The sequence below is a fragment of the Cryptomeria japonica genome, chromosome 9, assembly GCF_030272615.1.
Source record: "Cryptomeria japonica chromosome 9, Sugi_1.0, whole genome shotgun sequence".
Taxonomy (NCBI): domain Eukaryota; kingdom Viridiplantae; phylum Streptophyta; class Pinopsida; order Cupressales; family Cupressaceae; genus Cryptomeria; species Cryptomeria japonica.
Genome location: NC_081413.1, coordinates 360261268 through 360286042, shown reverse-complemented (window position 1 = coordinate 360286042; position 24775 = coordinate 360261268). Strand labels below are relative to the sequence as shown.

Here is a 24775-nt window from a genome sequence, read left to right as displayed (position 1 = left end):
TGCTGACTGCATCGGAATCTCCCCTCTTGGCTTCTTTCAAAGCATCCTGTAGGTACTTTTGGCAATCTTGGATCCACCTGATTTGCTCCTTTATTTTTCCATCCTCAGTTAGCAAAGATGGTATCCCCTTTTCCTTATCAAAGACAAAATATTCAGATTCGTCTATCATTTCCTTTGCATGTTTCCTGTGGTCCTCTATCAAACTTTCAATATCCTTTGTCATTGTGGCATCAAAGCTGCTCCTTTTTTGTACTTCATTAGACTTTTCCTTCAACCGACCCTCCAACCTTTCATGCTCTATGATGGCTCGCCGATTCTTTGAACAAGTAGTCCAACATTTGTCCATCCATGTCATCATAGCAGTAAATCTCCTTTGATGAATGTTGACATTATATCAAATTTGATGTTAGCCAGCTGATCTTGTAGTTGTTGGTTCTCCATTTTCAGTTTTCTATACTTATCCTATGGTTGGGAACTTTCTCCTTGAGTGAGCATGGGTGTTGGTCCTGCAGTATTGAGTATATCTCTCAAGGACTCAATTTCCTTAATCAATTTGCTATTATTGTGCTTGTATGCATCCCTCTCTTTCATAACTAACTAAATTTGAGTCTTATTCAGCTTGGCTACATTTATGCCCAGGTCAGCTGTGATCACAGGGTCTGTTTCTCCCACTTTGAAAGTCATCACATGCCCGAATGCCTTCTCAGTGTCAACAATCATGGGCCTTTTTGTTTGGTGGATAGAGTGCCCAAATCAAGAGTAACACCTGCAAGGCTCAATTTATGTTTTGCACCATTGTTATGAAGGAAACTGTCAAATACTAGTGTAGATTTCAAATCCCACCCATGAAATATCAAAACACTTGCATCTTCCAAAAATTTTCTCCCCTTCTCAAGAGTCATGGTTTCCATCTCATGATCAACATCCATCTTTAAAGTTCCCAGTAGCTGACCTTTGTTGTTGTCTGTAATTGTATCCACTGTTTCTCTTAAGGCCTTGCCTTTCAATTTATACAAAAAGGATTTAAATTTTGAAGTCTTGATGAATTGGTCATTAGAAATAAACAGATTACATGCCAATTGTCTAGTATCTTCCTCAACAAGCTCTCCAATTTTCTGCTCTCTTCTCACTAGCTGATATGCTTCAATTCTGGCAATTGGAATTCTATTTGGTTCAAGAGGTGTAGCTTCTTCATCAGATGACCCCACACTTGCAGAAGAGAGCATTTGCGTGTATTGCATCTCCTTCATTCTTGCCTCTATGTCCAAGTTATATCTTACAATAGCCCTTATTGCATCAATTTCACCTAGGTTTCTTATTACATCTTCCTCAGGGTAAGGTTTATGATCATATCCACTCAGCTTTTGCATTTTTTTAACATGATCAATGAATCCTTGTGGATCAAACCCCGTTCTTGGTGTTGCTCTGTTCATATTATAGTGCATCAGTTTGCCCAGAATCTGGTCGTATCCTTCTTTAGCAAGTACAGTGAAATCACCAAAACACAAAGTGGCTAGCATAAAAGACTTCTTTTCATAAGATCTCAAGTGCATAACATTAGAAAAATCTAACTGCCTCACTATCTCAAGATAAGCAATTTTGTTTGGAACCGTTGTAGGCAGTATAAGAGGGGTATCCTCAAACCCATAAACTTTGATTATGGTGGCATTTGAATAGCAATACCAATCCCCCCAATTATGTTCCATAGTCTTGGGGCCACCATAATCCTTTGGTCTTAAAAATATCTGAATCACGTCTGATAAAGAATGGTCACATGGATGATTTAACATTCTAAAAATTGTTTTCACAAAGTATTCTTCAAAGTATGCATAATTTGACCTACCAAATCTGCTGTCCCAAACAGATGTCCATAATTGGACTGGTAGAGGCTCACCTTCCTAATCAAGCTACCTTACTTTTAATTCATCTGGTCACATACCCTTCTGATATCCATAGTATAGGATCATATGCATGAGAATTGAATAATGCTCGAAATACATTTTGGAAGGGTTCTTCTTGGTTGCCATGAGGGCAAGGTCAATTAGCCGGTGAACTAGGGCTGCATAATCAAAATTTCTAAGGTTATGGCTTTGGACATCTGCAGAAACTACCATAGGTTCAATTGACATAAACTCAGGAACCTCAACTCCCAGCACTTGTCCAATAGAATAATAAGTATATTTGAAATAATTCCCAAATAAATTTACGTTGAATGGTGATCCATCATTATCCTCTAGGGGCACTGAATTTCCATCCACCTTAGGTCTGTACAATGGCAATCTCCAACCCTTGTAAGTAGTATCCAGCCTCCAGTATTCCTTGCTTAAATCCTCATATACAATCTGATAATCACATACATCCTCAAACCCAAAGACCTCAATTGCTTCCTTAGATAAGTGCACAAATGGTTTTCCTTGCAAATCACATATGGCTTTAAGATCTGGATTATAATATTTGGCCAAAAGCTTGACCAAGTCCACATTTACAAATTCATTTGAAACCAGTGTTCCACGGGCGTTGGGGACGGGGGGACGCGTTTCCGGGATGGGGGGACCAAGGGCCTAAGTTTGGGGATGACGGCGGGGGGGGGTAGCGGGGTGGTGGTGCTGATATAGTTATACATATACATATAGTACTTGAAAAACTAGTTTTGAAAAGATGTATGACAATATTATAGTATAAGAATTACATTTCAAATGAGACTATAGGAAATTTGAAATACTAAATCTAAATACCAAGATTTCTTCAATGCTAATTGTGTTGTTATATAGAGCCTAATCAGACTCGGAGGTTAAATTTTCTCTACTTCTATTGGCGCGGTTTCCCCCTATATTTTTCAACAGGGGTTTGGGGGTAGCACCCCCAAGTTCGGGTCAAGGGGTAGCGCCCCGCGAAGCCAAAAATACTTATTATTTTATAAAGGCGTCAGGTGTTATTTTTCTTTTGGCCCACGTCCAATTAGGGTTGCCCCTTAACCCCCCAAAAAGTCACTTTTTAAATAAAATTAATTTTAAACATTGCATATACGTGGGGGCGATGTCTCTCGAATGATGGAGAGACGTCCAGACATCTCCCAAGGAGACGTGGAGGCGTCTCCACATCTCCTTGAGACGTCTCCTAGTCTCCGGCAGCGCTTGGGTGGCAGTAGCGGGACGGCGGGGGACGTTATGTCCCTGTCCCCCCATCCCAGAGACGTCCCCGTGTAATGTCCCCTTCTCTGCAGTGATTAGTTTTGTTGGCTATTAGCCTAGTTCGGAGGCCCGTAGGCTAGTCGAGGGCAGAAATTAGGGTTTCCTATTTTCTAGGAGGATTCTTTGGTGTTTTCAGGGGCTATATGTGGGAGTTTGACAGTTTGGATTCTAGATTCCTTCTGGGTTTTCAGAGAGCTTCAGAATTTTTAGACATGCATCTGCATCAGGTGACTTTTTCCAGACTTACTATTTTTAGTAAGTACGACGATTGCTCAAAATGTGGTTAAAATCACTCTGGAAACACTTACTATTTTTAGCAGTATGCTATTTTTAGTAAGTACTATTTTTAGCAGTTCTATTTTTAGCAGGATGTCAGCAGGCTTGTTCAGATGGCTATTTCTGACAGGTCAGTTTGAGCAGTTGGTCTTCCCTCATTTTTTGGTGCTATTCTTGGCAAGGGTTCCTCAGCTCAGTTCAGTGACTGTTTCTGGCAGGGCAATTCTCTCAGCTTGTTTCCCCATATCCTTGGAGCTTGTTTTGGCAGGTTCAGTATTTGATGAAAAATGGTGTTTTAAATTAAATTATAACTTAAGGCAAAGGTTGGACGATTTATTTAAAAGGGGTTGCTTAAGTTATATTGATATATAAGTGATTTCCTTAATTATATATTGGGTGATTTATTGTTGAGGAAAAATACTTTATAAAGTGAAATATTAATGCGGCAAGATGGACGCCTTATGGAGAAATTAGTTAATTTTATAATATATTTCACTTATCTACCTTGGATACCACATTATGATTTTATTGTCATTTTTATAAAGAATATTTGCTCCTATGAGAAGGTCGATTTGGAGAAAGGAGAAATGAAATGTAATTTCAAAATAATGTGAAGTGAATGTGCATTTGGATTTGGCGTTCATTTGGAGGGATTGTGAATTTGAATTTGAGCCCTCAAAATCTATAAATGAGAGTGTTGGGCTTTTCATTTGGTATTAAATGAATTTGCATCGTTATGTTGCCGAATTGACGATTGAAAAATCTGAGCTTCGAAGTGTGGCTTCCTAGCTAAGTCTCAGTTTCGTACTTGCAAGATAGTACCTAGCTGTGTCCATGTATTCCCAGTGTTGTTGGTGAGTGAGTTGCAGATTGTGGAGTGTTCTATCTGGGATTGGAGTGTTTGTTGGTCACGGGACTGCTGAAAGTGTATTTTGCTCACACCTCTTGACCAAGCGATTCCATCATTCTGGGTACCGGCTCATCCCTCCTTCCTACCACTGGCGATGCATATTGTAAGTTTTTAGCATCTTATTTTGAGTGTGGATTTTTATATTGCAAATCGAACTTCCCAGGTTAGGCGTTGGGTTTTGTGAATGCATTGGGAAGCATGCAAAATAAATATGGGTGTTTCCATGGCTTTCCTTGGGTTTGTTTTCATTGTAGTGGGTATGGCAATTGTTTAGAACAGATTTTGGGTGAATTGGGTGAGTAATGAGAGAGCTATGAGCTTTTTAGTGAATCCATAGGTTGCTGGTTTTGCAATTCCAGCCTGCAGATTTTGATGTTAGCAGAAATTTCATGTTCTTATTTGGATATTTAGCATTACTCTCTTCTCACATTATCTTGATTATTGTAAGGTTAAGTAGTAGTACTACTAACCAATTCTGGTTTGTAACTCTCACCCCGCTGAAAAGTGGAAGAGGCTGGCTTGCCGCCTATTTTCAAGTAAATTGTAATTTAGTCCTCCCACTACATAAGTGGTCGAGTGATGTCTGAGTGTAATGGTCCTCCCGCTGCATAAGCGGTTGAGTTGAGATTGTTTTGTAATTTTAGTCCTCCTGTTGAAATATCACGGTTGAGTGATTTGTGCCTTTGTATGTTTCTCTTAGCTGGTTTACCGCCAAGTTTCTTGCATTCCCGTTGGATAAGCGGAAGGGGCTGGCTTGCCGCCCAAGCATTGTATCGTTTCCAGTTATTTGAATCTAACGATCCCCTCAACACCGTATGCTCTCACCTTCCCACATTGGGCACTTGGTGATCAGAAAGTGGAAGGGTTGCATTTTCCAGCAAGTTTTTAGTTTATGCTTTCTAACCTTAACGGGTTATCTGTTTGTGGATGATTATTTTTGGCCTAAAAAACAAAAAAAAATAACTGGGATATTACAGTGGTATCAGAGTTGGTTTTCCTGCCAGCCTGTGTGTTCAAATTGATCAGAGCACAAGTTCTCCCTGCCATCCTGTTGGGTTGTGGTTTTTTGTTGCATATCAGAGTTTGGAAGAATGTCTACTACAGATAAGTCTATTTGTGAGTTAATGCAAGGATTGATTAATTTGATGAAGGATCCAGATATTAAAATGGGGTTCGTGAAGGTTCTTGCAAAATCCAAACATAAGGAAGTTTCTGAAAACAATATCTTTAATACAAAGACAAATGATGGAGTTGGTGTTTTGACACGTAACTTTGAGACAGTGCTTCATGAAGACTCTTTGTTGATGCATGCACCTACCATTGATGAGGTTGTCATTCAAGAAGAAGAAAAAACAATATTTGAGGTTGTGCATGGAATTTCTTAATGTTTCTTATGGAGCTAGTGATAGTGTTGAATGCACTCATGTGCTTCTAGAGGAAGAGCAGATGAAAGTTGAAGATGTTAAACAAGAGGGAAAGATTAACAAATTGTTGGATGGAGATTCATGTTATAAAGCTGAAAATATTGCAGCTAATGATGAAGTTCCTAATGACCAAGAGGCTGTCCTATTTTGTGAGTTTAAATATACCAAAATGACGACATTCAAGGGGCAGATTTAGAGGACCAATCAGAAATTGCATTTCAGAATAATGGGGTTGAGACTTGTAGTTTGAAGAATGAGCTTGACCAAATTCTGAAAATCTTTGAGCAATGTCCTAAATTGGAACTTTTAGATTTAGGACAGCAGGATTGTTGGTCTAAGTTGGAAAAAGGAAATACTTCCCAGATCGTTGATAACCCATTGTTTGAGATGGGTAAAGTGAAAACATATGACAATCCACTGTTTGAGTGGGAAGATGAAACATCACTTGGTTCTAGCATTGCTCTTGGTGAGAATAGCAATGTGTGCAAATTAAGAGAAGATTCAAGATCTAAGTTGGATGATACTTGGAGCTATGGTGAGCACTTTTTAACTAAACAAAGTGATCAGCCCTTTAGCACTTGGGATCCGGGTATGATGGCACCTAGCGATGACAAGGAACCTGTGTGGGATGAATTTCCCTTTGATCCTGATGAAGCTCAAAAAGCAGATCGTGTTGTAGAGTTAGAGGATCATATGGTTTTTGATGATGGAAAGTTTAAAGAGGTTCTAAAATGCAAATCTGATTCACCCATTCATGAAGTTGGTAGTAAGCAAAAAGTTGAAGATTTGGTAGTATCTGATCCTCTTCATGATATTGAGCAATTGCAGCTAGTGGGTGGTGAAGAAAAGGAGTCTTGGAGCAGCTTTGTGGGCAGCAAAGACAAGAAACAAAGTTCTGATTTTCAGTTGCAGCCAATGACTAGTACACCACCATTAAATGTTCACGAGTGGAAGGATAAATTCATGAGGTCCTTTGAGAATGAGGTGCGAGTTCTATCTGGGTTTGACCTTACACATAGTTTGATAGAAAAACCTTATTGGAAGGCTCAAATTGAAGAGAGACGAAAGGGAGTTAAGGATGAAGTTGCTCTCCCTAATCTGCAACTCATCAAAGATTCTTTGGAGACATTGAAATCAAAGTGCATACAATTGATCACAGATCGTGATTATGCCATCGAATCAGCAAAGAAGATCGTTAGTGATTTCCAAGGAAAAGAGAGGAAAGTTGAAGAGCTTACTCTTGAGCTTGAGTCAACAAAGGACATGTTAGAAAATACTCAGTTGGTTCTAATGGAGGTAGAAGATCAGTTTGCTGATTTCAAACATTTAAGAGAGAAAGAGAATAGAGAAATGGCCAAGGAGATCAATTAGGTAATGGAAGAGCTTGATTGCATTCAGGAGGATTATGATCTTGTTCTTTGTCCCCAAAGATCTGAAAAAGTGATTTTAGAGCAAAAGAATGTTTGGGTGGAACATGACTTTGATAGTAATCAGCGGGTTGATAGTCTGTTGTTTGATACAGATGCTGATTGGACATTTATTAATCCACTTTTCAAGTTTGATGTGGGAATTTCTTTTGATTTCAATGGTGAGGGTGGATCACATTGCAAAGTCTGGGATCTAGGTGCAATTTGCAATCATGAGATATTGTTTCAAAATTGGAGCATTGATCAAATGCATACTCTTGGGCATCTTCTTTGGAAAAGAATGGATCAGATTTTCAGATTTGGGCTTGCTGATTGGTTGCAGATTAGCCACTTCACTTTATGGTTTGCTCTCATTCAGGGGAGTTGGTGCAATTTCTTTGGTCATGCAAGTAATGGTTTTCAATTGGAGATTGCTTGGAGGTGTTTTCTAGCCTTGGACATGAGTAGATGTGTTGTTTTGGATGACGATTTCCTGTGTTGCAGCAGTTGTTCATCTTCTTGGATGCTGATTTTCCTAAAATCAGACCTCAAGACAATCATTTTAGACTTGGTGGGCTACTGGTACACTCTTTTTCAAACTTTACAGTCTCCTAGCTGGACGGGTTTGTGGTCTCAAGTGAGAGGTATGGCGAGTTGGGGCAATCAATATCCGTGTATGGGAAGTGTTCAAGCTCTAACTAGAGGTTATCCTTATGCCCTTTCTTCTTCTTATGGTTGGGACAACGAACCTTTGGTTTCTTTGGTTCACCTTTTTGAGGTGCTTGGAGTGCGAACTGTAAGAGTTTTCAGAAATCTCCATGGTTGTATCAGGATAATTCAATTGAGGCATAGTAGATTCATGTGCAGATATGAGTTTGAGTTTGTTGAGATCTTGCAAAGGAATGCTTTCCTCTTTGCAAGAAGATTTGGAGATGTCACATTGACAGTCGTGGCTCTGTTAGATACCATATGGAGATGTGTTGTGGAGTTTGATCGTGAGTTGAGTAGACCTTATTTTCTATTGCCCAAGCTTGTGATAGACAGTGGCACTGTTGATATTGACTACTTAGAGCCTTATGGGCACGAGATGTTGCATGATATTGATTTCAGCCCTTCAGGGATTTTCAGTTTGAGTATCATGGATGGTAACATTTTGGAGTTACAAGGGAGGTTAGTGCAGTTTTGGCGTGATGTTTTCACTGATGTGATCAGAGTGGTGCAGCATTGGCATGGTAGGTTCTTCATGAGGCAGACATGGGACCCTGGGCTCATACTTGCTTGGGTGTGGATTAGTTTAGAATTTTCTGGAATTGTGGTGACATTGCTTGAGCACAAGCAATTTTGGGAAGGGCGGATTGTAATGTCCCCTTCTCCGCAGTGATTAGTTCTGTTGGTCGTTAGCCTACTTCGGAGGCTCGTAGGCTAGTCGGGGGCATAAATTAGGGTTTCCTATTTTCTAGGAGGATTCTTTAGTGTTTTCAGGGGCTATATGTGGGAGTTTGACAGTTTGGATTCTGGATTCCTTCTGGGTTTTCAGAGAGCTTCAGGATGGTTTGACATGCATCTGCATCAAGTGACTTTTTCCAAACTTACTATTTTTAGTAAGTACGACGATTTCTCAAAATGTGGTTAAAATCACTTTGGAAACACTTACTATTTTTAGCAATATGCTATTTTTAGTAAGTATTATTTTTAGTAGGATGCCAATAGGCTTGTTCAGATGGCTATTTCCGACAGGTCAGTTTGAGTAGTTGGTCTTCCCTCATTTTTTGGTGCTATTATTGACAAGGGCTCCTCAGCTCAGTTCAGTGACTGTTTCTGGCAGGGTAATTCTCTCAGCTTGTTTCCCCATATCCTTGGAGCTTGTTTGGCAGGTTCAGTATTTGATGAAAAATGGTGTTTTAAATTAAATTATAACTTAAGGCAAAGGTTGGACGATTTATTTAAAAGGGGTTGCTTAAGTTATATTGATATATAAGTGATTTCCTTAATTATATATTGGGTGATTTATTGTTGAGGAAAAATACTTTATAAAGTGAAATATTAATACGGCAAGATGGACGCCTTATGGAGAAATAAGTTAATTTTATAATATATTTCACTTATCTACCTTGGATGCCACATTATGATTTTATTGTCATTTTTATAAAGAAAATTTGCTCTTATGAGAAGGTCAATTTGGAGAAAGGAGAAATGAAATGTAATTTCAAAATAATGTGAAGTGAATGTACATTTGGATTTGGCGTTCATTTGGAGGGATTGTGAATTTGAATTTGAGCCCTCAAAATCTATAAATGAGAGTGTTGGGCTTCTCATTTGGTATCAAATGAATTTGCATCGTTATGCTGCCGAATTGGTGATTGAAAAATCTGAGCTTCGAAGTGTGGCTTCCTAGCTAAGTCTCAGTTTCGTACTTGCAAGATAGTACCTAGCTGTGTCCATGTATTCCCAGTGCTGTTGGTGAGTGAGTTGCAGATTGTGGAGTGTTCTATTTGGGATTGGAGTGTTTTCAGGTTGTTGGTCGCAGGACTGCTGAAAGTGTATTTTGCTCACACCTCTTGACTAGGCGATTCCATCATTTTGAGTACCGGCTCATCCCTCCTTCCTACCACTGGCGATGCATATTGTAAGTTTTTAGCATCTTATTTTGAGTGTGGATTTTTATATTGCAAATCAAACTTCCCAAGTTAGGCGTTGGGTTTTGTGAATGCATTGGGAAACGTGCAAAATAAATATGGGTGTTTCGATGGCTTTCCTTGGGTTTGTTTTCATTGTAGTGGGTATAGCAATTGTTTAGAACAGATTTTGGGTGAATTGGGTGAGTAATGAGAGAGCTATGAGCTTTTTAGTGAATCCATAGGCTGCTGGTTTTGCAATTCCAGCCTGCAGATTTTGATGTTAGCAGAAATTTCATGTTCTTATTTGGATATTTAGCATTACTCTCTTCTCACATTATCTTGATTATTGTAAGGTTAAGTAGTAGTACTACTAACCAATTCTGGTTTGTAACTCTCACCCTGTTGAAAAGTGGAAGAGGCTGGCTTGCTGCCTATTTTCAAGTAAATTGTAATTTAGTCCTCCTACTGCATAAGTGGTTGAGTGATGTCTGAGTGTAATGGTCCTCTCGCTGCATCAGCGGTTGAGTTGAGATTGTTTTGTAATTTCAGTCCTCCCGCTGAAATATCGCGGTTGAGTGATTTGTGCCTTTGTATGTTTCTCTTGGCTGGTTTACCGCCAAGTTTCTTGCATTCCCATTGGATAAGCGGAAGGGGCTGGCTTGCCGCCCAAGCATTGTATCGTTTCCAGTTATTTGAAGCTAACGATCCCCTCAACACCGTATGCTCTCACCTTCCCACATTGGGCACTTGGTGATCAGAAAGTGGAAGGGTTGCATTTTCCAGCAAGTTTTTAGTTTACGTTTTCTAATCTTAATGGGTTATCTGGGATGATTATTATTGGCCTAAAAAAAACAAAAAAAAACTGAGATATTACACCCCATCTCAGAGACGTGGCCAAAAAGGGGGGGGGACGCGTCCACGTGGAACACTGTTTGAAACAACTATCTTGGGAGACGTGGAGACGTCCCCCCTTCTCCGCCAGCACTTGGGTGGCGGTGGCGGGACAGTGGGGGACATCGCGTCCCCGTCCCCCTGTCCCAGAGACGTCTTCGTCTTGGAGACACGGCCAAAAAGGGGGGGGACGCGTCCTCGTGGAACACTGTTTGAAACAACTATCTTCCCTAGGTTCATTCTCTAAGGGTTACATATGGGTTCATGTCTGATTCTCCTATGGTAGTGGAAAAGAAACAATTCATATCCCCGAATGTTGATCCATACATCCCCTACATCCCGACATTTGTCTTCAAATTTACGGGCACTAGGGTCTAATTGGACTAATCTTTTGGCTTTTATCCCTTAATGAGGGAGTTGGTCAATTAGGTCTTGACACAATCTTCATTCTGCAACCACTTCTTCTAATTCAACTACTTCTAATTGCTTTGGAGGTTTCTCTTTCTATGTTTTTTGTTTCTTGCCTTTTGTTTTACTAGTTTCCCCCTTTTGTCTCTCTGCTTTGGATGTGGTAGGGCTATCCATTCTTCTAAATGACAGAATGCAATTTGAAATGAATTTCGCAGAGTTACGAAAAGAATCCACAATTGCTTACTTGTTACTGCCTGAGTATTCTAGTTTGTTCTCTCCTTGATTGCTTGTGATACCCTGCTAGTATGCTTCAGGCTGAAATGTCTGTAATAAATTTTTACAGAGTGCTCCTATTGTGTAGCATTAATGTCATCTACGACGATTAATGCCTCAATGAATTTGGAAAATCAAACCATCCAACCGATGTGACAATTTCTTTTTTTGGTGTAACACCATTTGCTTGCATATCGTCAAGAATAGAGTTATATGTTGTCGATGGGGGATGTCTTTTGGTCGTCTTTCTTTGATTCGGACTGACAATTAGCAATCTCACCGATTCACTTGGTGTCCTTTTAATATGGTGTTGCTTTGCTCATTGGGGAAACTTTCTCCGATCCCTTTTATCTCTTGGATTTCCTTTCCTTATAGTTATCGCTGAGAGTACAACGATCAAACATTATCACAGGGATAGTGGCTGTCGGAATCACAAAAGAAACTTCTAGCCAAAAGCTATTATCTTGCCGATATGAACATTATATCAGACATAGAGTCAGTCATTACTTTTCCTTATCGATGTGACCCCTGAAGTCGGGCTAACTCTAAATGTTTCTTTCCAATTTGAGGAAGTCTGGCCGACGAAGAAAATCTTTCGTTTTACCTTTTCGGGGGTGACGAATGGATCTCCTACCGATGTATTTAACTTCTTCCCTTCTCAAGGTGACTTGCTTAGTCGGTCTGTCTTTCGTGGTTTCATCCCAATAGTGTTGGTCTCGCCAATCTACTTAGCTTGTTTCGTTATTCGCATCGGAGTGAGTCAGTCCGATATGTCTTTCATGTAGTTCCGTCGGGATGACTTTCAATGTCTGGCTGACTTCTGGAATCTCACTCCGACTTTATAACTCCCGCCGATGTCAAACTCATCAGCCAGACTCTTCCCAATAGTTTTACACCTGTGGATGTGTATCGGCATGACATATGAAATCAGGTTGACTACTTCATATTCATTCCGATGAGGGTTATCACGCTGATACAATTTGTCTTTCTGTTTATCAGTATGTCTCTCTTCGATGACAGTGCAAGTCCTTTTTTCACAAATGGATCTGTTATCAGTATAACACAATGGTGTCTTCCTGAAAAATGCCTATAATGTCAGTTTGAAGAGTAGCCGTCTAATCGGTATGACTTAGTGGGGGTCTTGCCAATTTACTTGTTTTGAGGTGCTTTACTAAAATGAAATGTTGGGCTTATTCACTAGACAAATCGTTTGTATTTTGACAACTTTTAAATGTATCTAAGTGATACTACTGTGGTCTATGAGGACTAAAATGCATAATAATGGGGGTTCCAAGTCTATATGACAGCCTTACATAGGGAAATTATTTCATTTTTTCTAGGTGCTAACACACTCCCCGTCTAGCCATCAGTCTATGGGTGGTAGCTCGTACTAGGGGTGAGCTCGGTACCACTAAGTCTGAGCAACCCCTACCAAAAATTACTCATGAATCTGCTGTCCCTGTCACTGACTATAGTCCGTGGTAACCCATGAAGTCTGAAAACCTCTCGGAAGAAAAGATCTACAACCTGAGCTTCTGAATAAGTCGCTAAGATTGGAAAGAAATGGGCAAACTTCATGAGCCAATCAACAACCACATAAAAACAATCTCTTCTACGAACTCTAGGCAATCCAATAATGAAGTCCATCGATAAACATTCCTACTTCCTATCAGGAATGGGAAGTGGCTGGAGAAGTTCTGCTGGATATGTATGTTCCTGTTTGTTCTGCTGACAAAGAGGACACTCTCTGACATACTGAAGAACATAGTGTAATGCCCCGCTAAGGAACCCTAAAGGATTAAACTAAAACACTAGAAAAGGAGTGGAAATATTTTTTTTTAAACATTACAGAACTAAAAGATGTATTAAGATAAACATTGCATTTAAATCTGCACAAGCGGAAGACTTAACTTAAACTCCTAAAGGGTTTCCCAATGAAGATTACTTAATTAAATTAATCATTACTTAAGGTCAATAATCCACTTAAGATATATTTAACCATTAGCAACTTAATTAAAGTAAACAATGATTGATTCATACTTTTGCACTAAATAACACTAACATTTCTATGCTACATTCATGATAATACATTCATTACATTACATCAATGTTTCTAAATTAAAGATATAAATCCTACCATCTAATTCTCATCATAATACATTGCGTATACATTACGTATACATTACAAGGTTTTCATAATATTACATTGCACTTAAAACACCAAGTCTCATAAGAGTACCTAATGATTACATCAAATTTACATCTTACCATGCAGGCATACATAACAAATGATACATCCGACCACATAAGGTCCAATAACTACAAGAATGGTCCAAGAAGAACAATTAGTATCCAACTGGTACATGAGATGATCAAATCCACGAGAACACCTGCGAAGCCAACCCTCGCATAAAGGAACGAACACCCAATGGAAAGTGGCACTACCACCCGACCATGTGGCTCAAAAAGAACCACCCCACCGTGCTAGGAGACAGTAATAAGACCCACTAGCCAACCACAAAGAATACACACATGGTCTAAACATGACATCGGTTAACCTCATAAAACAAACACACACAATGATGACTCCACAATAATACTCCAAGAGACATCAACAAGTCTACACATCAGTGAACATAAGGGAAGAGTGTCAATGCATAGCTTGGAATGGTTATCCTGGCAGGCCTCCATAGACCTCGACCCCCATCCTGGGCTATCTTGGTAGCCTCTCCCGAACCCCCTGACCATCCAAGTCTCATGCAGACCCAACAAACCTTTCGTGAGGACAAGGTTGTTGGTTTTGCCATTCCAAGCCTTCCCACTGCATCCTGAGTCTGTACAAACACTCAACCATGAGAGGAGTAAAATTAATCTTTATTAATGTTTAAGCTACCCAAACCCCTTAATACATTATTAGGTTATCACTTAATTATCCAACTTTCGAGGGGTTTATCCTATTAGCCACTTTGGGCCTGACTCCCACTTGAAAGCCACTCTTCCTTATGACACTACACAAACCCCAAGAAACTCCAAGGCAAAAAACACAAAAGCTAACCTTACAAAGGGAGTTAAAAAACAGCCAAGGAAGTACACCTGGTTCCCAAACCCTACCATATAGGTTTAACCAATTGGATAATTCGGTCTACTCACGAGACATGACCACAAAGGAAAATAAACATGGAAAAGACAAAATCAACATAAAGCCAATTAACTTGCACGATTACTTGATTAAGAAACCAAAACAAATATGAAACCCAAACCATTGTTTACATTCGAAAATAGATTTTGTTTTTCCACCATGTTCGTATTTGACCAAGTTTACTATAATTTCTAAATTTCGATTTAAATCATTTACTAACAATAATTTCCTCAAAACAACAATAATCCTCTAATCCATATTCACTAACATCAATTTAAAATTTCTAAACAACAATAGATGAATTTAGTCATATATATATATATATATATATATATATATATATATATATCATACATATTTAAAATTTGATAGTTTATGAAACAGAATTATCTATTTTTCTTATTACCAAACATATATATATATATATATAAACTTAAATTAAATATTAATCTTAGCTAGGCCCATGTATGCAAAGGGAAGGCGAGGTCTGTGGGGCCCACGCTATGGGTTCCACCCCACAGCCATGGGTTTACCCACAGACTGTGGGTTTTGGCTCCCACGACTATGGGAGTAGCCATGGCTGTGGCTAACCACAGTCGTGGGTTCCCATGACTGTGGGGAAGACAGTCGTGGCTCCCCACAGTGGGAAACCCACACTAAAAAGACAATAATTAAAAAAAAATGCCTAAAATCATTTAAAAATAAAAAAAGTTCAACAACATCTCCCAATTTAATAAAAACACAAAATCTTTATTCCTCTTTCTTTTGTAACTCAAATACAAAAAAAAAATAGAACCAAGCAAAATAACATAGTTGATTATAAACAGCAGAACAAACAAATTTTCTCAAGGAGATTAAGTTTACCCATTTGCCAGCCACAAAATAGGCATAAAATTTTTGAAATTTAAATATCCCCAACCCAGATTTTAACAAAAAATATATTTTCTTTTGCTCTACAAATCTGAATCTCATATGGAGAAATAAAAATAAACTTTAAACAGAAAATTTACAAAAAACACAGAGATTTCATAAACAACACTAAAATTCAAAAATAGAGATTTAAAAACCCTACCTTTAATTGCTTTCTTGGATATGAAAATTGAAGATGATCCAAAGCTTTTCTCCGACTAAAATCCCTTCAATATTTTTTTTACACCTCCAGCAAAACCCACATTCCACAACAGAGAGCAAATTCCCCAAAATGAAAGAACTCCCTATTTTGGAAAAACCCAAAATATAAAGAAATTTTACCCAAAATATCTTTTAGGCCAAAATTCTTTTCCTCATGAAAATTGAAATTGAATTTCCTTCTCCAATTAATAACATTTACATTTTTGAAATTTTAAAATAAAATTCCCTCTCACACCAAAAAGGTCGTTAGAAATCTTATTTACTTAAAAGTAAAAATGACTTTTTACAAATACACAAGACATAATAATAAACCTACTAGATGATAAATTTTAAACAATTAATTTAATGAATCAACCTAGAATGCTTGATTTATCTATTTAACCATAAAAAGTGCCCATACAATTTATTCTTAATCTAATTTTTTTTTCTATTAAATATCAAGGATCCAAAATACACAAGTATCAGATTATGTCTATAGTGAGACCAGCTTTCAAAAAGCTTCGCAATGATGGTACATGCATAGCAAGCAGTAGAGTTTGGCAGACTTACTATTTTTAGTAAGTGGAGGCGAGGGCAGTTTATTTCTCTAGGTTTTTTTGGGTTTTCAGAGAGCTTCCCGATAGTGTAACATGCAAATGAATCTGAAGACTTTTCCGGACTTACTATTTTTAGTAAGTTGCGACGGCTACTCAGAATGTGGTAAAAATCACTTTTGAAACACTTACTATTTTTAGCAGTTGCTATTTTTAGTAAGTACTATTTTTAGCAGGGGTTTAGCTGGTCAGTTCAGATGGCTATTTTCGGCAGGTCAGTTTGTCTTCCAGCATTTTTGGAGCTTGTTTTGGCAAGTTAAGTATTTGTTGAAAAATGGTGTCTTAAATTAAATAATAACTTAAAGCAAAGGTTGGATGATTTATTTAAGGGGGATTGCTTAAGTTATATTGATATCTAAAATCATTTCCTTAATTATATGTTGGGCGATTCATGGTTGAGGAAAATATTTTATAAGTGAATTATTGTTAAGGCAAGATGGACGCCTTAGGAGGAAAATAAGATAATTTTATGATATAATTCACTTTGTTCTTTGGACTACATAGTACACTTAATTGATGTATTTTTTATAAAGTGTATTTGCCACTATGTGATGGGCAATTTGGGGAAAAATGAAATGAAATGCAAATTAAGGAAATTTGAATGTCATTGTTTAATCCCATATTAGAGGGAAAAAAAGTTCGATTTGGGGAGGAAGTTATAAATATGTGCCTTGGCCTTCATTTGAGACTATTTATGTTTATTTGCAACGAAGTGTTGCCGAAATTCAGAGTGATTGCTTCGAAGAATGCATACCTCCTAGCTGATTCTTGGCTTATTGCTTGAAAGGTAGCAACTAGCTGAGATTGAGAGACTATTCTTTACACTGAAGAATAGATGGAGTTCATTGAAGTAGTAATATTTGATGTTTTTTGATTTATGTTGGGGTGTTTTGTGAGTTTTCAAGTTGCTGGTCGGTTGTAGAGCTGAAGTGGTTTTTCATCATTTGTCCATGGGTGAGTTTTTGTGGCTTTTGGGTATTCTTGCTATATTTTCCTAAGGCCTAGGTGATCCTTCATGTCAGTTTTTGAAGTTTAATTTGGAGATGTGAATTTTATAATGCAAATCGCCCTTATGCCCAGGTCTTACCATGCTGGAGTTGTCTAGAAATGCGTACATAATTGTTTGAGTGAGTTTGTTGTTGTGTGTTGATCTTAGCTTGGCTATCTCCTTCCTAGAATCGATCTCCAATCAGTCTCGCATATTTCCGTTGAGTGTTGGTGGAGTTGTGAGCATTTTAGTGTGGTTTGAAGTCTTTGGTTTGTGTTATTTAGCTTGTTGGAAAAGTGTATCAGAATTAGAATTTTGAAGTGAGGTTGTGTTTGGGGTAGTTGGTCTCTTGTAGCCGGTGAAGTGAATTTATCTTTATTTGCAGCTTTGGACAGAGTTATCTTTGATCTGAAAATTCATGCTTTATTTGCAGCTTTGGACAGCGTTATCTTTGATTTGAAAATTCATGCTATGTAATGTAAAGCTGATTAGTAGTACTAACAACTATCTTATTTTTGAATTCTATCACAAGACCCATTGAATAAGTGGAAGAGGCTGGCTTTGTCGCCTATCTTATCTCATTGTACTTCAAGTATCCTGCTAAATGCACGGTTGAGTGGATTCTTATTAAGTTTTCAGTCCTCCCACTACATAAGTGGTTGAGTGATCTATTTCCTTGTTTGTAATAATTGTCCTCCCACTGTATAAGTGGTTGAGTGATCTATTTCCTTCTTGTAATAATCGTCCTCTTGCTGAAAAGTAATCGAGTGATTCTCTTTTAGTTGCTCTTGCCTGCTAGACAAGCGAAGGGGGTTTGCTTGCCGCCCAACATTGTAATTTCAGTTGATTATTGGAGCTAACGATCCCCTATTCACCATATGCTCTCACTTTCCCACATTGGGCTCTTGGTGATCAGAAAGTGGAAGGGTTCTCTTTCAACAGTATTGAGTTTATATTTCCTAACCTTAACAGGTGTTTGTGGTGTTTGAAAATTGAAATAATTCAAAAAACAAGTATGGGGGTTATTACACGTTTGCCCTTTTTTAATATATCACTTAACTCTTGTCAAGTGGTTGCCACTTTTTGCACTTAAAATATCATTTAAATCTTTTAATTCTTTTTCTCCAATTCCCACATCCACTTTATTTCACTTAAAGTGATAAAGTCACTTATTTAAATATTTAAGTGAAATAATAAATTATTATTTCTCAACCTTAGAAAAATTTGCCAAGCCCTGAAATTGAAGATATTGCACTCTACAACTAAGACTAGTTGCCAAAAATAGCACTTACTATAAATAGTAATATGCTAAAAAAATAGAAATGTTCCCCAAAAGTCTTGAAATCATAGATGTTGCACATTGAAGCTGAGAAGAGGCTGAAGCTATGACTAAAAATAGTTAACTTACAAAAAATAGTAAGTATAGACAAGTTGTTTGAAATCACTCCAAAAAGTGTCAGTCATCTCCACCAATCCGTTTGAACACACTGGCGACATTGAAATATTGCTTTGATCATGCTAACACCAACCCAAAAAGCCAGCACCAGCTGCACTACAAGAGAACCTAAAATTGGGGACATTATATATGTTGTCAAAGTGTTGATAGTAATACTAAACCATTTGTGGAGTTCTCATTTTTTTATAAAATGTGCTCATAGTTAATATAGTGAGATCAATAATTTTTTATTTTTTATTTTTTATTTTTTTTCTTAAAGAGTTTCCTATAATATATCTTGTTATTCTTTCTCTTCTAATTTCTTCTTGTTACTTGTTTCTTGCTTATTTTAGTTTGATTAGGTATGACTTTTGAGGTAGGTCAACAATATTTTATCCTATTTTATGTTCCTAAATGAAGTGTAAACGTTATAAAATCCACAAACAACACAATTAGAAGAGTGAATACATAGTAAGTTACATTAAATGACTGTATGCTTGTCTTTATTATGTATGGAGAATATTTACATTGTAAGTTATGTTCTAGACATAATTAATGTGGTATTATTATATTACTAATATAAGAAATAAATTTGCTTGTTCAAAACATGGTCTAACATTATGCCTAACAGTATATCATATCTAATACACCCCTTAATGATTAAATCAAAGACAACTCTAATTTTGTCCCAAATTTTGACAAAGAGAATAGTACCTAGAGTTTTGTCACTAAACCGGTGTGCTATTCTTGAGATGTGCAATGAAGAGAAATATCAGTAGTGTAAACCAATTTCCAAGTGTAATGATATGATGAACCTAAATGTGCTTGGTCAAACATAATAAATTGGGTTCTTCACTAACACCAAGACTCATTAATTGTTACAAAAACGCGGAGTCATTGTAATTTGAGGATCTTGTAGTTCACTCAAAATTTGGGCGTAACCATGTTGCTTCACAGTATACCGAAGCTTACTTTGTTGTGAAACAATTCTTGAGCCCAGGGAGAAAACATAGCCAGTAGTTGATCCCTGATTATCAACTAAACCAGCCCAATTAGAGTCTGTAGATCCTATCAACCTAAAATCATCTATCCTCTAATAGAGAATGCCAAAGTCAAAGAGTATCTTGGACATGGTGCGACACTCGTTTTGGTTGCTACAAATGAACCAGCTTCACTTGAGCTAAAAATTGAGAGCTATAACTAATAAAAAAACCAAGATCCAATTATGTGCATGTAATATATTGAGTTTCCAACCAATCGTGTAGAGTGATTCATAGACCATTAGAGAATCACCACATGCTAACAACTTCAACCCGTCATTCATAGATATAGTGGAACGATTACAATTAATCATGCAGGACCATTCCCAAAGATTTGCAGTATACTCGACTTGAGCCATGCAAATGAAATAGTAATACTGTCAAAATTTAACACCTAAGCAATAGTGTAGAAGGCCTGAATCATATATGTCAAAAGAAGAACATATATATTTTACTCACTGTAATGTAAAGGCCTTACTACCTATAATAGCAAGATCATCAACATAGAGAACAAGAATCACAATATCATCGCGATTGCTTTTGATGTAGAGATTTGGATCAAAAAGACTTCCTCTGATGTCAATCAATCTTAATGTACTAAGCACATGGAGCATCATTAAGCCCTTAAAAGGGACTTAAGCCAAAAAACTAGGTGATCACTGCTAGAAACATAAAATCCTGCATTATGTAGACTTTATACAAAGCCTCATTCATGAAGGCATTCTTCACATCCACCTAAAACACCTTCCAACTAAACTGGGACGCTATTAATGTTATTTCTCTTTTTTCGATAAATTTCTATGATGACCCCCAAAAGCCCATTTATGACCCATTTCTTACATTTAAGCAAGCTAAATAAATGTACAGGAAAATAGAGTAATATCCAACAAAGGAAACTAAAAAACCTACACTAGTAGATGTTTTATCCTATGACTACCAATTTTGTACATAATGTATCACTGTTTTAAGTTTTGGTTTGTCATGATTGGTACGTGTGTTCAATACAAGTGAGTGTTTCGTTGCCGAATCAACATTTTTTTTCCCCCTTAACCTTATAGTCATGCCTACAAACAATTTGAGGGGAGCTATCTAGTTTATTCTTCTTGGTTGTTTTGTTCATATTCTGGAGAATATTATAAATTTGCCCAAGTTACATGAATGATGAATCAATGCCAATTTCTTATTCCATTTCTTATCTGTATATTTCTTTCTCGCTTAGGTGTGCATTTTTGCTTCCATTTTCTATACTACATTTACCGTTAAATTGTTTAATTTGAATATATTTGTAATGATTTTAGTTGATATAATCTGTATAAAATAGTTCTCTATTTGCTTGAGTTTCAAATATATTCCGTGACATGAGACACTGCCATGTTGTCTTTCCGGATTCTGTTCATGAAGATTTTCAAGTTATTTTACTTTCCTTTCTTATATACAAGTATTTCAAGAGTTCGCCATCTTTAAATTGTTGAAGGTTAAAATGAGGATTGCTTTTTTCTTTCTTTGTTTCAGGTTATTAGTTTATGTGAGAGACTTGCAGGCCAGGATGCAAGAGTCACAACTGTACCAGTTGGAGTGCTGAGGTTCACTCGCCAATTGACCCGATTTTTCCAATGGACAAATGATGTTGCTGACAGACTGGCATTTTCAGAGGTTAACACTTCTTTTCATTTTGATTGTTTACCAAGAGTTGCATGGATCTCTATTTATTCGTAGTGCCATCTCACGTTAGCCTTGTCAATTCTTTATTCAACCTTACTCTAAATTTGAGTGTTAAATTTAAATTTCTAGAAACAAAATTGAAAGATATAATTGATGTTTAATGGCCAGTTAAAAAATCATGGTGTGTTTTGATAAATTTTCCCTTTAATTTGCAGGCATGTATCATTTTTTTCCCCCATACCAAACAGAGTGTTATCTAATTTTTTTCAGACATTTTTCTTTTACAATTATTTTGGAATAGAACACAATAAAAAATCCTGGCCTTTGAGTATATAACCTTAATCTACCATACAGATCACGTGTCCATTCACTTTCCAATAAATGCAATTGATTTCTTCTGCAGCAAAAGCTCATACATATTATATACGTAGTCACACAATTTAACCTCACGATGATTGTTTAAGTTTTTTCCTGCAGGTTCTTTCAAGTGATGTGGTTTTCTCTACTCCAATGGCAGAAACACATTCTCTTTTGGGAACAGATCCAAAAGATACGATTACCTTGGAAAAGTATCTGCAAGAGTATTTTACGAACATCTTGAAGAAACTAAAAGATCTAAAAGCTCAATCAAAACAAGGAGACTTTTACATCTAAATTTTTGTAGCATTCCATTGGGTAATGATGTAAAGTTATCACTATTATCTCATCTGTAACTCACTACCTACTTTAGGCTATTCCAATTTGATTTCTCCCTTGCCTTCCATGGCATGATGTTGAAGCATAGCATAGTTCTCATGTGCAAAATGGCTATGGTTCGAAAATAATTGTCAAAGTGAAACTTGTTGGAAATTATGGTTAATTATTTGTAATTAAGTCATTTTAGTGGCTTAATATTAGTAATTGAAATATTTAGTTAGCTTTGTGATAGCTGAGGGTTAGTTTTCCAATGATAGTTTATTAGGGAAAAATGTGAGGGGATGCAATGTTCTTATAAGCATTTGCACTTTGTTTGTAAAGGTATTTTTATTTTGGATGAGTAATAATATTATTTATATATTTTGTTGTTATTCTTAGAGAAATGTTCCACAATTTATGAGGTTCCTTGAGTAGAGAAGAAATTACATAAAGTTTTAAGTCATTTCACAAGTATACAAGAAGAAAGGGCATCTAAATGAGTCCTTCAAGGCGTTGTTTGTTAGGGCATATAGTGGAGAGATAGAAAGTAAAAAAATTAGAGGAGATGGAAATCGAGGGCACTCCAAGGAAAGAGATGATGAAGTTAGAAAAATACGTAGGAAGAAATAAAGAACTTTGTATGGTATTATGTCACATGTTTTTCCTAAAGTTTGCTGGAAGACTAGTGATAAAGGTAGAACCTGCAATGAGTCAACTCATGTAAGCATAATCAATTTGGATTTATCTTCCAAGTGTGATACAATTGTGCCATTTGGTGTTATAAGCACCTAATTGTGATAACCCAAATTGCATAAAGATGAGTGAATATGTGTGGATTCTTAAAGAGTGAAAACAATTATCAACATCATTTCTCCAGGTACATGGAATAAATAGTTGTTGAAGTGGAGTTTGAAAAACACAATGGCAAGTCCCCTTATTGGTCATATGACAATCCTTAAGAGTGGTTATAGTTTACCAAGTGTATCCTACAAAAGCAAGGGTGCCTGCACATCGCTCACCACCATCCCTGCCATTTCGAGAGCTCGCTGCCGGCACCACAACCGAAAAATACATAAAGATTTTCTTCATGGTTATTTAGAAACTAAATTAATGTATTGCTAGCCTCCCAAATTGTATGGGTTGATATAGTAATTTGATGAATATTTAGCAATCTAACTCATGATCCATGTGGTGTTTGTTTCTAGTCATAGCGTTTTTCATCTTGATCGAAGGCCTATTATTATCTTTAGAACCTTCTCCCATGTGTTTTCCATCCTTGCTAACACCATAATCATCATGTGTGTCATCTTCCTCTAAAGTTGAACTTCCATGCCTTTAGCTACAAGGGCACCTCGTAGACCTTATGCCTTCTTGCCACAATTCCATAATTTTAAGTTAGACCTACCATGAGATTTAGACCTATCTTTACCTTGAGAATTCTTATCCCTATTCTTCTTCTTACCTCTCTTCTCCTTAGACTTGTCTTTGCCAATTAGTAAATTTGAAGAATTATCGTCCATGGACCTTTTCCTAATCTAACATGTCAATAACATTTGTTTTGTGTGTAAATGATATAGCTTCAAAAAAAAATTAAGGTTTTCCTATAAAGGATAAACTAACACAATGCATTTATCCTCTCATCCATATTGACACATATTGACACAAGTTGATTTAAAGTAATTTTGAATCTATTAAAGTGATTGGTAGTTGAGTCTCTCTCACCTATTTTTTAAGAACATAACTTCCTTTTCAAAAAATCTTATGAACTAAACTCTTTACTAATGTAACATACCAATCTTCTTCCACAATGAATTTGTAATCTTTTCCTCAAACACATTCATCAATGAAAATTTTGATAGGCATAACCAAATTGTACTCCTAGCTCTTATTTAGTTTTACCCAATCTTCTTCATACATATTTAAGGGTTTGGTTGAACCAACTACTACAAACTAATGATCCCTTTCCACCATGAGATACTTAATCTTCAACTTTAATTGTTCAAAATTTTGACCATTGAATTCATCAATTCTAGAGTTTGACATGTTACCCATAGATTCAGTATTGTTATGCTTACTCTTAAAATATTTCAATGTCTTCCTTTATGTCTAGTTATACACAAAATGCAATACAATAACCATTATAGAGTTTAGCACCACATGCATCAAGTTTTTCACTTCATTGAAGTAGTAACCACCCAAGCAATAACCTAGCACTACAATACCAAATATTGGGGATTTTAACTCCTTTTACATATGACTAATAGACTAGGATGACAAACACTTAAGGTTATGTATTCAAATGACAATCACAACACTTGCAAAATCTATTGAACATGTACATAAGTAAATATAGTATCATGTGACCACACATTACGTGACACAAGTATTTACATGGGAAACCCTTCTAGTAAAAAACCCACCACCAAAAGATGTTCACAATTATACCATTTAGATTCAACATTATTTCTAATTTAATTTGGTCTTTGGAACCTTTACTATATCTCAATATATATAATACTCTTATGTAATTGCTCTAATATTTACATACCATAATGTAGAATTTAATGTTATTTCTATTACTCTAAGTAATTGAGTAGCCTTATTTGTTGTAATATCCACCATCTAACTATCCAACAGGTCAACACAAAGAGTCATGGAACAATAATCTACCATATATGGTGTCATCATGCTACATAAATTACCAAGTTTGAT

General features: G+C 36.7%; 1 protein-coding gene across 1 annotated transcript in view; it reads left to right on the top strand.

Annotated features, from left to right (window-relative positions):
- The window catches only part of LOC131029684 (protein HIGH CHLOROPHYLL FLUORESCENCE PHENOTYPE 244, chloroplastic), a 205264-nt gene extending 182809 nt beyond the window's left edge, over window positions 1-22455 (top strand). Inside the window, exons 7-8 of the mRNA XM_057960272.2 lie at window positions 21239-21379; window positions 21866-22455. Of these exons, the coding sequence (XP_057816255.2) occupies window positions 21239-21379; window positions 21866-22042 (318 nt within the window). The 3' untranslated portion in view covers window positions 22043-22455. The remainder of the gene's footprint in view (window positions 1-21238; window positions 21380-21865) is intronic.
- The last annotated feature ends 2320 nt before the right edge of the window (window positions 22456-24775 follow it).